The 13,286-nt window shown below is 44.3% G+C and overlaps 1 protein-coding gene across 4 annotated transcripts in view; it reads left to right on the plus strand.

Annotated features, from left to right (window-relative positions):
• The first annotated feature begins 577 nt into the window (after positions 1 to 577).
• The window catches only part of LOC150014228 (protein DDI1 homolog 2), a 34,142-nt gene continuing 21,433 nt past the window's right edge, over positions 578 to 13,286 (plus strand). For 3 of the 4 annotated variants that reach the window (XM_090268641.1, XM_090268642.1, XM_090268646.1), the window contains exons 1-4: positions 578 to 765; positions 8,349 to 8,478; positions 11,070 to 11,306; positions 12,889 to 13,015. In XM_090268641.1, coding sequence (XP_090124767.1) covers positions 628 to 765; positions 8,349 to 8,478; positions 11,070 to 11,306; positions 12,889 to 13,015 — 632 coding nt within the window. In that variant the 5' untranslated portion in view covers positions 578 to 627. The remainder of the gene's footprint in view (positions 766 to 8,348; positions 8,479 to 11,069; positions 11,307 to 12,888; positions 13,016 to 13,286) is intronic. The other variant, XM_090268643.1, reaches the window with a different exon arrangement.

Here is a 13,286-nt window from a genome sequence, read left to right on the forward strand (position 1 = left end):
ACTATACGCTTAGTCGTCAGTCTCCGGTACTTGCTTTAAAGTTCAAGGGCAAAGACCTGTATTTTTACGCATCTTTGTTATCTAACCTGGTAGGCGCTTCATAAATGCCTGTTCGATGAATAGAAGATGTTGTGGAGTCCTCCACAGACTTCAGTTATTAAATCAGCCAACCGATCCTCCTCCTCACCCCGCCTCTCCCTCCTCTCTTCTCGCCGCGCCTCCCTCGCCTCTCCCACGCCCGCGCCCACCCTCTTCGGGCCGCCAGCCTCCCTCGCGGCCCCGCCCCCCCCTCTCCCGCCGCGTCGCGGAGGCGGGGCGGCCGGGCGGGCTTTACGGCAGGCGCGCGGCGGCGGGGCGGGGCGGGGCGCCGGGCGGCAGGCGCGCTTGGCGGCAGGGGCGGGAGGCCAGCCGGCAGGCGGGCAGGCGGGCAGGCAGACGGAGTCGGAGGAGGGCGGCGGCGCCTGTGCTCGCTGGCGAGGGCGGGAGGGAGCAAGTCGCCGAGCGTGTGTGAGGAGCGGAGGAGCGAGCGGCCAAGCCAGCACCGCAGCCCCAGCCAGGCCCTGCCGCCGCCCGCAGCCCCGCGCCGAGGCCGGGCCGAGCCGAGCGGCGCCGGGTCGGGCCCCGGCCATGCTGCTCACCGTGTACTGTGTGCGGAGGGACCTCTCCGAGGTGACCTTTTCCCTCCAGGTCGACGCCGACTTCGAGCTGCACAACTTCCGAGCGCTGTGCGAGCTCGAGTCCGGCATCCCCGCAGCCGAGAGCCAGGTACGCCGGGCAGCGAGCGGGGCCTCCGTCCGGGGCCGGCCCTCCCGCCTCGGGGCCTCACGGCCGCCCTCGCTCCTGGTGAAGAACTGGGGGCGGGGGAGCAGGACGGCCGTTTCCCAGCTCGCCCCCGCATCCGGGAGGGAGCTGCCATCGGCGGCTGCCCCCACGCGCCCCCGGCGCGGGGCGGGGTGCTCGGGGCGGGAGCGGGACCTGACCTCAGATGCACCCGCTGCAGCCGGAGGGGCGCGCGGACCGCCGGACGGCCCTCCCTGCCGGTTCTTTGACCCGTTCTGGGGTGTCGTCGCGGACCTAAGGCGCAGCCCCGGGTTCGCAGGGGCGCAGGCACCGCGCTTCCCCAACCAGAAATACCAGTTTGGGTCACCGGCAGAGCGATGTTCATCCGCACTTTCGGAGAGGGTTCCTGCCTAAGTCGGCGTCATTTACCCCTAAACGCCCCGATCTGCGTCCTGAGGGCAGGAAGAAGTTTGAGGCTGGCAGGACCTTGTTCTGGGAGCTTCGGAAATGCTCTTTTTCCCTCTTCCCTCCCTCGCTGGTTTCTGGTTAAATTCTTTCAGAAAAGAAAAGCAGTTATTAGTGCGATTCAGACTGTTTTGTTTCTCTCTTTTCTTCGCTGGTAGGAGGCCAGAAATCCCTCTTTCTCTGAGGTCACAATTGAGGGTTTGGGTCAGTTCAAAGCTCGGGGCTTTAGGGCGCTATTTGCATTAAAATGGCCTGCTATCTGCTCACTGTGATTTGCTTGTCTCGGTTCCCCACCCTGCTGAGACGTTGAGCTGCTCTTATTTTAAATAAGCTAAGTAATTCTCAGAGTGCTTGGGGGCTGCCACCAGACAGAAGTGGTGACAATAACACTGGCTTTCACACTGACATTGAAATCCTGACATGATACGGGGCTCTTGGAGGACATAGTCTAAATATTGAGAAAATTAAAGAAGTCTTCAAAGGCCCCAGAATGTAAGTCTTGATTTCCTACTGCAGTTATGAAATCGTTCCAAAAGCTATTGCCCAACTGCAGCTGGGTTGATGTTTTTTTTCAGAAGTGAGTATGATTCCTTTACGCGGTGTGAACTTTAGAACTTTGGCATAAAGCTGAATATCAAGAAGTAATTTATTTCAGGGCACAGTGTCACTCAAATATGCAGCCTGGCAAAAGCTACAGAGAAATTGGTAAAAGGATTTTTTGCAACTTCTATGAAAAGCTAATCCACAAAGACTCAGGAATCAGTTCCTGTCAATGAACCCTTCAAGCTAGGAAGGGACAGTTTAAGTAGGGAGGGAAAATTAACTTTTTTTTTTTTTCAGATAACTTTTTTCAATGTATTTTTTTTCATTACCATTTATTCCCCTCATACCCTCTTCCACCTCCATCCACCCTCTCCCCACCTAACTCTTAAATTGTTCTTAAAAGATTTATTTTTTAGAGAGGGGGAAAGGAGGGAGAGAGAGGGAGAGAAACATTGGATGTGTGAAACACTGGTCGGTTGCCTGTCACACCCCAGCTGGGGACCTGGTCCTCCACCCAGGCCTGTGCCTTGACTGGGAATTGAACCAGCGACTTTTGGGATGGCAGACCAGAGCTTAACCTACTGAGCCACACCCGCCAGGGCTAACAAATTTTTGGAGGTGCATTTTTCTTCCCCTTTGTTCTCTTCCCTCTGGGTATCATATTACCCTGGTTATAATCACCAGCTGGTAGGGGAAATGAAAATTAATATTAAGTTGATTTTGTTGTTTTTAGGACTTGGGAGAAGACAGATATAACCAAAAAATTAAAGAGGGTGTCAGATTGAAAAACAATTGTATGGTCAAAGCAGGCACTGTCTTCTGCCCAGCCCAGAATGTTAGGAATACCTTACCAATTGAACAACTAGGCTAACTCCAAATTCTTATACAGTAGGTCAACGTTTTGGCATTTACTGCCATCCCAAGCCACATTAGCATATGGAAACCTGGGCTCCAACCAGCGCTAAGCCTGTATTACATAGCTGTAAACAGCTCCTGTTTTTCAAGTTTGTTCTGTTGGCTCTATTGTAACCTAACACAGTGTCTATTTTAAGATGTCTGGTGGTCGGTTGCCTTTCAGTTGCTAGCCCATCAGGCAGGAACAGGATCCACCCTAGACACTCGAGTCATTTCCTTTCACTCAATTATAATAGTAAACATCATTGTAGTTTTTGCCCACAAATAGATCATCTTCAATCACTTGCGGTCCCCACCCCCTACTTTTAGCTCCCAGGATTCTCCCATGTTACTCCTTCCTTTCCTCCCTCTCATAATTCTTGTCTCTTCCTCTTCTTACTTACCTTCTCCATTCTCATCCTTCACTTCCATTTCTAAAGGGAGTATATATATATATAAATATATTTATTTATTTTATTTACATATTTTTTCCTCTCTGTTCTTGGCTATTCTTTCCTGTTGCTGTGTCCAGACCACTGGTCTCCAAACTTTTTCAGTCATGAATCCCTCTGAGTAAAATGTTTTGATACATGCATCATTGTGAGGTGTATAAATTATGTATAAACTAATGTTATTGTATTATGTGTGTATGTGTATTATATGTATTAAACAACTAATATACATGAAGTAATGCTTTATGTACATTATAAACAGGCACAGAATAGAATTTAAGTAAGGATAAAAATAAATGAAATGGAAATTATAATATCTTTTCTTTCTACATCTTTAAAGCATTCTCTGGCATTGAGGATCACTGATTTAGAATCAGCCTTTCATACCAGCTTTCATTGTACATAGGCGTAAACTTGGGAAAGGTGTTAATTTTTAACATCTCTGGTCTGGTTATAATAGTTATAATGAGATGATAACAAATTTAGAATAGAAACCATCTCTACTCGTACATGTGATTAAAGCTGGGCATGTTCCATCTCTTGATACAAGTGTGGGCTTGGAAGCCAGTGTGGCTGTGTTTGAGGCTTTGTTGCAGACTTGGGTAAACTTCAAACAATTATCAGAACTTAGTTTCACTTTAATGTTCTTGTATCTTTGAAACATTGTTATAGTTTGCCTCTGTGTGTGGTGTGTGGTAAAGGGTGCAGAATGTGTAAGGACTCCCAAATGGAAGACATTTAAGTGCCAAGAAATAGCAGTGAACTGTATGATCCTGGAAATGTCACTCTGCACACAGCATGGTTTGTGGTTTGTAAAGTGCTATTTAAAAACCAGTGGAAACTGAAATTTTCTATTCTAGTTAGTTTTGGTATGTTTATTTTCACAGGTAATTTCCATGCATTTTTTCCTGATAAATACTGTGTAGTCATTATAGAAAACTTGTAACATAAAGAACACAATTACCTATTACCTCATAACTCAAAGATAACTGCAATTTAGCTTTTAGGGTATTTTTTTATAGTCATTCCCTTTATATAATTAAAATGTATCTTTTAAGTGTGATGGCCTGAACTGGCTAGACAATTTCATATCTTCGGCCAACACTACACTGTCAGCATTTTCCCATATGTTATAAATTCTTTAAATTTATTGTTTTAATGGCTACATGATATACCATCATATAGATATACTAAAATTTCTTTTATATTTCCCTATTGTTGGGTATTTGAATTGGGGAAAAGAAGCAGTTTTGAATAACATTTCCAGGGATGGCTGTATATTGAAGGGTTTGTCTTCGTTTCTGATTATTTTCTCCAGATAAATTCTTAGGGGATTGTCAGGTCTTTTGAAAGGCTTTTAGTAACTATTGCCACATTATCTTCCAGACGCATTGTAAACGTCGGCTCTTACATGGGATAGTGTATGTGGGTCCCTTGGCATGTAGTGGGCTTTCAATTAATAGTAGATACTAATCATGAAGCCATTCAGATGTGATTCCAAGCATTTTGTGGCCAGTGTATGGTCCTTTATGCTAGAAATAATGTTGATTTCTGTTGATTGAAGACATTCATCCAGAGGCCAGAAAACATTTGATGACATTCTTAAACATCATGGCTTGTATGAATTAGATTGTTAAATGTTGACTACGATCAGAATCCTATCTCTAGGATGCCTCCTGGTGCCACTTCTTCAGATTAAGAACCTGTACTTGTATGAATTGTCCTGTTGTATGTTCTTCTAACTGTCAAAACTTGAGTTTTGAGCTTTGTATGTAGCCTTTGAGACGGGTGTTGTGAAAGGTGGGAAGCATCACCAGTGCCATTCCCAAAACTCATTTTGTTTTGACTGGTAGAAATTTGAAACCATGGTCTGATGGATACTCATATTAAGTTAGAAAATTGTTCAGATTCGATCTGGGATTTAAGCTGCAAAATAATTCTCTTTTTTAGATTCTTAAGCCTGTTTTAACAAAGAAAATAGTTTTTTGTTGCAGTGATCATTTCATCTAAGCTTTTGTTTATTTCATTTGTGTCCTTGGATTAAAATGGAACATACCAGCCACTTTGTCATTGTGAAGAATGTTTGTTCCTCACCTGCAGTGTTCGGTCTAGTATTTTTAGAAAGCTGGGGCAGATGGCAGTATTCTGTGTTTCATATACAAGTTTCACGTTAGTGGTTACCTGGATCTTACATTGTTATTGTTAGGTCAGGCTGCCCTCCTTTAAAAAAATTATAGTGTCTTCTGAGGAAAGAGTGTGCTAACTGAACTGTGGAGTGCTATGTAGCACCTGTAAAATGGGAGTCCAAACGGAGGGGGGCGGGGTTGGTGGGGTTCCTTGGTGTTCAGGGCAGAAGACACTGCTGTGTTCCCCCACCTGGTGAACAGGGGCCCTTATGGTGATGGATGGCTTAGTAGCTCTTGTTAAGGTCACCCAGCTAATTTCCCGGACCACTCTGGACTTGTTTGGGAAAGCGGTGTGTGGTACAAGGGAAGAGAGTATGGGCTTTAAGGTCCTGCCAGGTCGTTCCACTTCCACGGCTCTTCTTAGAAGCTGGGTAGCCTTGGGTCACTCTCCCTGTCCATAAAATGGGACAAATAATGCCTGCCTCTTTAGATGCTTGTGAGACTTAAATGAAAGGATATGACGATTAAGTGAGAGGCTAAGTACCTTTTGCAGCGATTTTTCAATCTTTGTGCTGCCAGAGTTTTTAAAACATGAAATACCTCTTTAGTTGGGGGCACTGACCTCTTTTCCCTTAGATCGTCAATTTAAAAAATGACAACAGCCAACACAATAGTCTTCTGGTGTGAATGAATCAAAATTTTACTTTTTGGGGGTGGGGGTCAATTAGCAAAAAATTATTTTTTGGCATGCCACGTAATTTTAGTACTTAGTCTATGTGTGCCGTGGGAGGAAAAAGGTTGAAAGCCCCTGACCTAGTGTGAGGCTGGCTCTTCGTAGCTCTCAGTGGTAGCTCGCTGTCTGCTGTTTTAATACGGCTTTCCACGTGGCATTTCCAGCCTAAAGAGCAGTCAGTAGTCTTGTGGGTAGGGCCATTCTGTACTCCTTCAAGTACAGTTAGAATGTACCGACTGATTGTGTGTGTCTGCTGCACTGATGGTTGAGTGCCGAACCGGGGAGATGAAGACGTGGGCCTCGGACCACTGGTGCCTGCCTTGTGGTGGCTCCGCCACGTCGGTGCCGCCTTGTGAGGGCCGCCTCCGTGGCGTTGCTCTTGGCGTAGCTCTTGGCGATGCTCTTGGCATGCCCCTTCTTCCTGGGCCGCGCGTCCGTTCAGATTTGGGGTGGTTTTTCCAAGCGATCCCGCAAGTTACAAAATGACGCTTGGGTTGTATTGTATACAATCTGTGTTGATTCTGGCGTATATATATTTTTTGTTTGTGATTCTGGTTTATTTTTACTGTGAGATAAATACATAAGTTAATGCGACCAGGTTGATCGTGACAGTTGCAACTTCTTATAGCATGTTTTAAGTTTGCGGTTGAGGGAAAGAACTAACAATACTTTTCTAGTCGCGTGTAGAACATATAAAGGATAATTGGATCTTCAGACTCTGCAAATAACTTTTTTGCTCATCCCCGGGACTTTTTTATTTTGGAGGGAACTAAATTCAGTTTCGTGTTAGTTCTGTTCCTTATTTCACTGCAAGTTCTGAGAGTAGATATGACAGATCTTTTCTTTTCCTGTTTAAATGCAGTTTAAATCCTGTATTTTTCCGGTTCTGTGTCAGGCAATCTTAACTCTGAGGAGCTGGGAGGAGGACATGTGAGGAAGCATTGTAAAGTGCCAGTGTGGCAGAAAGACCTGGAACCGAGAGCTGTAATGGTTATCCAGCCCCACCTCTTGCTTAACAAATGGGAAATGTGAAGCCTGGACCAGCTGAGTGACGGGGCCCCTGTCAGAGCCAGTACGGAACTCGGGTTCCTCAGTTTGCATGTGCCCTGGTGAAAAGCAGAGGGTTGGGAAGAAAACCTTACAAAGCCTGAGTTTACTCTGACTGCCCCTCTGGGGTATAATGATGCAGGGAGGTTTTATGTTCCTTCGTGGTACACTTACAGTGTGTCTTCTGTGTGTCCCTTTTCTTCCCAGAGCATATTGTCTCTCCTTTTTGTATGCTCTCGGCCTTTCTCCAGTGTCGGATGGCACATCAAAAGATCTTCTCGGCAGTACGTCCCCGTTGCTTTTTCCTGCCTGTGTTTCGTTCTTTTCGGCGTGCCCTCCCCTTTTACCTTCCGCTCACAGACATGAGTGACAAAACTGGGGAATGAAAAGAGACAGAAGGCTGCAGGAAGGGTGGTATTTGGGGATCTTTTAGACTTGCTGGTGTGCAAGTTCATTTAAAAATGACCACATCGGGATATAATGTGTAATGCAGTAACTGAAGTTCATACTGGATCATATCCTTAAAAGTTACTAAGAGAGTGAATCTTAAACGTTCTGACAAGGAAAAAATGTGTAACTGTGAGGGGATGGATGTTAACCAGACTTCCTGTGGTAATCATTTTGCAAAATACACATACAGCAAACCATCATTCGTGTATCTAAAATCAATACAGGTTTTATGTCAGCTCTGTCTCACTAAAACCGGGAGGGAGGAAGTGGACCCATTACTTAATAGTATTGTAGTTTGCATACCTGGAGTAAATCATTCCCATTTCCCTCCTTGCTCAAAATTAAATCTGAGGTTATACCCTCTTCTTCCATAGAGTCCTTCATCCTGTAACTCAGTAAGTGGTTGGGCGTTACTTACGGCACAGGCCCTGTTCTAGGCATTTGAGATACTGCAAGCAAAGCAGTCTTTGTCCCCAAGTAGTGGGGGCTGGGGGCCATAAGTAAATATATGTGCTAGGAGAAAGTGATTAGAAAGGGTCTCTGTGAAGAGGTAACGTTCAATCGGAGATCTAAAAATGACAAGAAAGAACGTTCCTCAGGTAGAAGAGCAGGTGGAACAGCCTTGAGAGGAAGTCGATGTTTGAGAAATGGCAGTCGTGGTATGAGATCGGTCAGGGCCCGAGCCAGGGGCCAGGTCGTTTGGGCCTCGAGGTGCCGAGAGGGGCTTTGCCTTTTGACGGGAAACCATGGGAGGGCGCTGAGCAGGAAGTGGCATCCATCATCTGAGGAGAGGACTGGTCTTCTTTCCCCCACGGTGCTTCTCACTGCTTTGTACTGTTCTGTCTCTTCTGGTTGTAGATTGTCTATGCTGAAAGGCCTCTCACGGACAACCACAGGTCACTGGCTTCTTACGGCCTGAAAGATGGCGACGTGGTGATTTTACGACAGAAGGAGACTGCAGACCCCCGACCCGCAGTGCCGTTTCCAAGTAAGACATCTCGCTGGGTTCACATCCCCTGGCACGAGCCTCAGTGGGCAGCACAGCACAGTGGTTCGGAGTTTGGATTTGCCTTGAATTCGGACTCCTGGACTTGATGTGAGAATAATGCACGTAAAACCGTCAGCACATAGCAAGCCCTCAATAAATGATAGCTTCTTTTCTATCAGTGATAATTTGATCGCTGGGAAGGACTTCAGAGGCTACATATGCCTGATTCCTGACTGACTTTTGCTACGTTGCGTCTGGAGTATAGTACCAGGCCTTTGCAGTCAGCCAAGCACTTGAACGTAATCTCTGAACTCAGGTGGGGAGGGGTAGAGGTTCCTCTCTACCAGTTACTATCAATAACAGATGAAACTCTGGTTTTAAATAATGTCTTCCAAGTTACATAGCTAACAAGTGAAGGCACAGGAGTTAAAGCTTGGTGCCTTTTCCATTGCACTCTGCTTTGCGAACATTAAGCAGCTAGACACCAACTTCTGGTTCTTTCTCACCGGCTTTGGCAGTCATGTAAAAACAGACTGTTATTATCTTACATGCTCCATCCAGAATAGGTGTTTATAACCTGGAATCTGCATTGGGATTTAGGACGTTTCTGTGTCCCCAGAATAAGCAGAATTGTGGGTGTGGGCATTTGATGGGGACAGGGTTCATCTTGCTCAAGATACTCAAAGGGATTTATGATCTGCTTAAGTTTATAAGGTTCTGCCACGAAACTACTTGATGAAATGTCTGTTTTTATCCGTTCCCTATCATAGCCTGATAGATTTCTTTAAAACGGTGTTTGGTCTCTAGGTCGCTTGGCTTTAAATTTTGTGGTAACATCTGATAGGTGTGTGGGTGATGACAGTCTCCAGCTCAGAACACAGTGCATTCATTCAGCCTGAAACTGGGGCTACAGGAGGTCACCAGGCAGGGTCCCTCCCGGATTTGGATTGCATTTCTCCCTTGGGACTGCTGTTAAACTTCAGAAACAGTAGTGGTTCAAATATGCCAGTCAATAAAAATGATATCTTCCTTTGATTAATTTGGTGAGATTGTTAGTTATGGAGACCTGTTTGTTTTTTCTTTTGTTTGGGTTTTTGTTTTGTTTTTGGTTTTTTGTTTTTCCTGTACTGTCCCATATGGACAAGAGAGCTAGCAGGTGAGGGAAAGGATGGGATCTGGTCTATAAGGTAAACAAGGTTTTCAAAATTATTCTGAATGAATGGGTTCTCAAGATAAGTATAACAGGGTTGGAGATGAAATTTCTCCACCCACGAAGAAGGCCTGCCATATATGTTTTGCTAATTGGTATAGTTTACCTCACAAAGATCATGCTATTCACTTCGCCTTTTCACTGGTTGAAAATTGATACATATGCATACACTACTAGCTGCCAGCTAAGGTCTGTTTGAAGGAAGTGACTAGTTGAACTCAGGCCAAGAGGCAGACACCTTATGTCTTGAGTGTAAGCATTTCCTCCTAGTTGGGGTCCAACAGGCTTCAGGGTAGCCCCAGACTTGGGAGAAGTGTGACTATCAAATATATATTTGGGACTAGAGAAATGTGGATTCCCCTCATTCTGGCTTTACTTCTCTTCTTCCTTTTTAAAAACAGAACTCTTTACGTAATAGCTTTATTGAGCTCTTTCACATGCCATACAATTCACTCATTTAAAGGATACAGTTCAGTGCTTTTTAGTATATTTGGAGTTGTACGGCTGTCACTACAATCAGTCTTAGCGCATTTCATCGCTTTAAAAAGAAACCCTGTCATTCCTCATCTGCCCCCAAGCCTCCTAGCCCTGAGCGACCATCAGTCTGCCTCTGTCTTCTGTGTATTTTCCTGTCTGGACATTTCATACAAATGGAACCATACAGTATTTGGGTCCTTTGCGTAAGGCTCCCTTTCATTTTAATAAGGTCAGCCCAGCCTGGAGTGCGGAACCCGGGAGCTGTAGCCTCTAACCCTGTTACATCTGTTGGTGGACTCAGTGCTGAGAACCTGTGCCAGTTCTTTTTTCCTGGTTTTCTTTCCTGTGCGATGATCGCACCTGCCAGCTCCCCGGGGCCATGAGAAGAGTTAGTGTTTCACAGATAAAAGTGTAAATTCAAATAACTAGTACGTATGGCACCGGCTTGTAACATTTAACATCTAATATGTATGCTGTTTACCTGATATGTGTGGTATTCTTTGCCCAAGGCATCAGGACCCTCTGAAGCATTTGTAAAAGCAGACCAAGAATTTTCTTAAGAAAAATCCAAATTTTTGTAGTTACATTTGAGCCTACCTTTAATTTTTTAAAAAACAAATTAAAACATTTATCCTGTGATACTTTATAAACCGAGAAGTTGGGGTTACTCCATGGCCTGCTCTCCCTCCTCCCTTCCGTATTTTTTTCTACCTGGTCACTCTCAGGCTGCAGTCTTTTATTCAAAGCCAACGTGAGAAACTCAAGCCAAGGGAGGGGGTGTTAGAGTGTCTGCGATTACCACCTACCACGGTTACATACCATGTATGAGCAAATGTTTTGCTGTTTCCCTCAGATGCTTGCTTTTATGGATCATTTGAAGTAAACAATCAATTTTCCCCAACAGACTTACCCCGAATAGACTTTCGTAGTATAGCTGTGCCTGGCACGTCCAGCTCCCGGCAGCGGCAGCCACCAGGAGCACAGCAGCCCCACTCATCTCCCGGAGACGTAGCTTCATCTCCTCAGGGCCTGGACAATCCAGCCCTGCTCCGAGACATGTTGCTGGCCAACCCCCATGAGCTGTCCTTGTTGAAGGAACGCAATCCGCCCCTGGCAGAGGCCTTGCTCAGTGGAGATCTTGGTAAGCTAAATTTGAAAGGCTGTTGAGCTGACCCGAGGTGAAGTTGTATTACAGCAAATGTGGAGAAGTTCAAGCAGCTAACGTGTTCCGCCCACTGTGTCCCGTGATTTATTGAACATATTAGGTGGTCTGTGGGAGACAAGTCAGCGCCAATGTCACAGGCTGAATTAATGGACAACAGTGACAGAATTTTAGGGCTCCGTGGAGTTCTGAGGTTCCCCTAAATCAGCCCCTTCTGTTTACATTTTTTTCTAATTATTTTAGCAGCATGTAACCCAGGTACTGATATTATAGCCTGTTAGGCCTTTAATTAAAGAGAGCACCAATCAACCTGCTGGTGCGTTTTGGTCATGGGAAGCAGGTCCAACACCTTTAGCTTGTATGGCAAAATGAAACCCCCATACTTTCATCTCCCCCAAGTTTAGTGAAAGGTGAGTTGTTATCAACCGTTAATTTGGAGCTGTATTTGAGCCATTCTTTTATTTAACAGAACACTTTTTTTAGTCATCTTTATGAATAAATATTTCTCTGTAAATTTATCTAATTTTACTCAGGTTTATGAAACTATTGATTAAATTAAAAATATACTTAATATCTCATTCCTCAGTAACCATTTTGTAAATTGAGATAATATTTACCTACAGAGAAATATGCATATTTCCTGTATAGAGTTCATCAAGTTTTGGCTAACTCAGTATCCACCACCCCAGTCAAGGTCTGGAACATTTCCCTCCAGAATCCTATTATGTTTTCTTCCCCTTGTAGGCTACCGCTTTTCTTATAATCACTTTAGTTTTGCCTATTTTTGATCTTCATGTAAATGGAATCATACAGTATGTCATCTCGTGTCCAGCTTCTTTCACTCAACTTCATGTTTTTTAGATTCATCTATATCGTGTGTATTAGTTCATATGAGCATTACCTTGGTTTCTTTAATTTCTTACACAGCTTATCTAATTGCCAAAGGCCATGATGATGACACAGGGAAGTTTACACATTTAAATGCACTCCCATTTAAGAAATAGCAAAACAAAGGTGGTTTTTATAACAAATATCTTCCAGCAAGCAATCTTTTTCTCTTTACTGATTTTCCTGCCTGTTACCCATTGGGTAACACAGGTGGGCTAACAGTAGTTTGCATTTAATTTGTCTGCTTTAAGGCAGAGACTGTTCTAAAGAGATGAGACTAGAAGAGGAAAAGGGGATTCGTAGTGCTCTTTTATTTCTAGATAATAGAATAATAAGGGCAGCAGGGAGGGGAGGAGTGGGGTCATTTGTCTGCCTCACAGAAACCGTTTCCCAGATTTAAACGGAAAAGTTGTTATCTGAGTAGAAACAACATGGTGGGTAACTTCTTACAAGACTACATGATTTTTCCAAATGCTTTATTTCTTTACGCTGAATTAAGGGGAAGAAGTATTCTTGCCTCAGAAGATAGAAAGTAAATGTAATTGCTCGTTTCATTTTTAGGCATCTTTTCTGCATCTCTTACAGTTGTATTTTGAGAATTTGATGTGGAAAAGTACTAATAAGGAATGGAAATAGAGCGGTAATGAAGATTTTTCCCCTCTTTCTTTTGTAGAGAGATTTTCTAGGGTCCTGGTGGAGCAGCAGCAGGACCGAGCCCGGAGAGAGCAAGAAAGGATTCGTCTCTTTTCTGCTGACCCTTTTGATCTTGAAGCTCAGGCAAAAATAGAAGAAGATATAAGGTAATGGTGCCTTCAGCTAAAGAGCAAGAGTTAGGGAACGCAGACTTCCCAAACTACTGGCTGTCTTGTATTAGTTGAACATCTGCTTTGAGGCAGATTCCTTATTTTGCACTTAAGATAGTAATTTTAGTCTTGTCTTTTATTTCTTTTTCCTCACATTTTGATTCAACATTACGAAGATACCAAGTACCTAACTTAATGACTTCTCTAAAATTTTAATAAAGACTCCCTGGCTAGCCCAGTGTGTCGTTAAAGCAACTCCAAGTAAATG

The sequence above is a fragment of the Furipterus horrens genome, unplaced genomic scaffold (assembly GCF_987537825.1).
Source record: "Furipterus horrens unplaced genomic scaffold, mFurHor1.1.pri manual_scaffold_3, whole genome shotgun sequence".
Taxonomy (NCBI): domain Eukaryota; kingdom Metazoa; phylum Chordata; class Mammalia; order Chiroptera; family Furipteridae; genus Furipterus; species Furipterus horrens.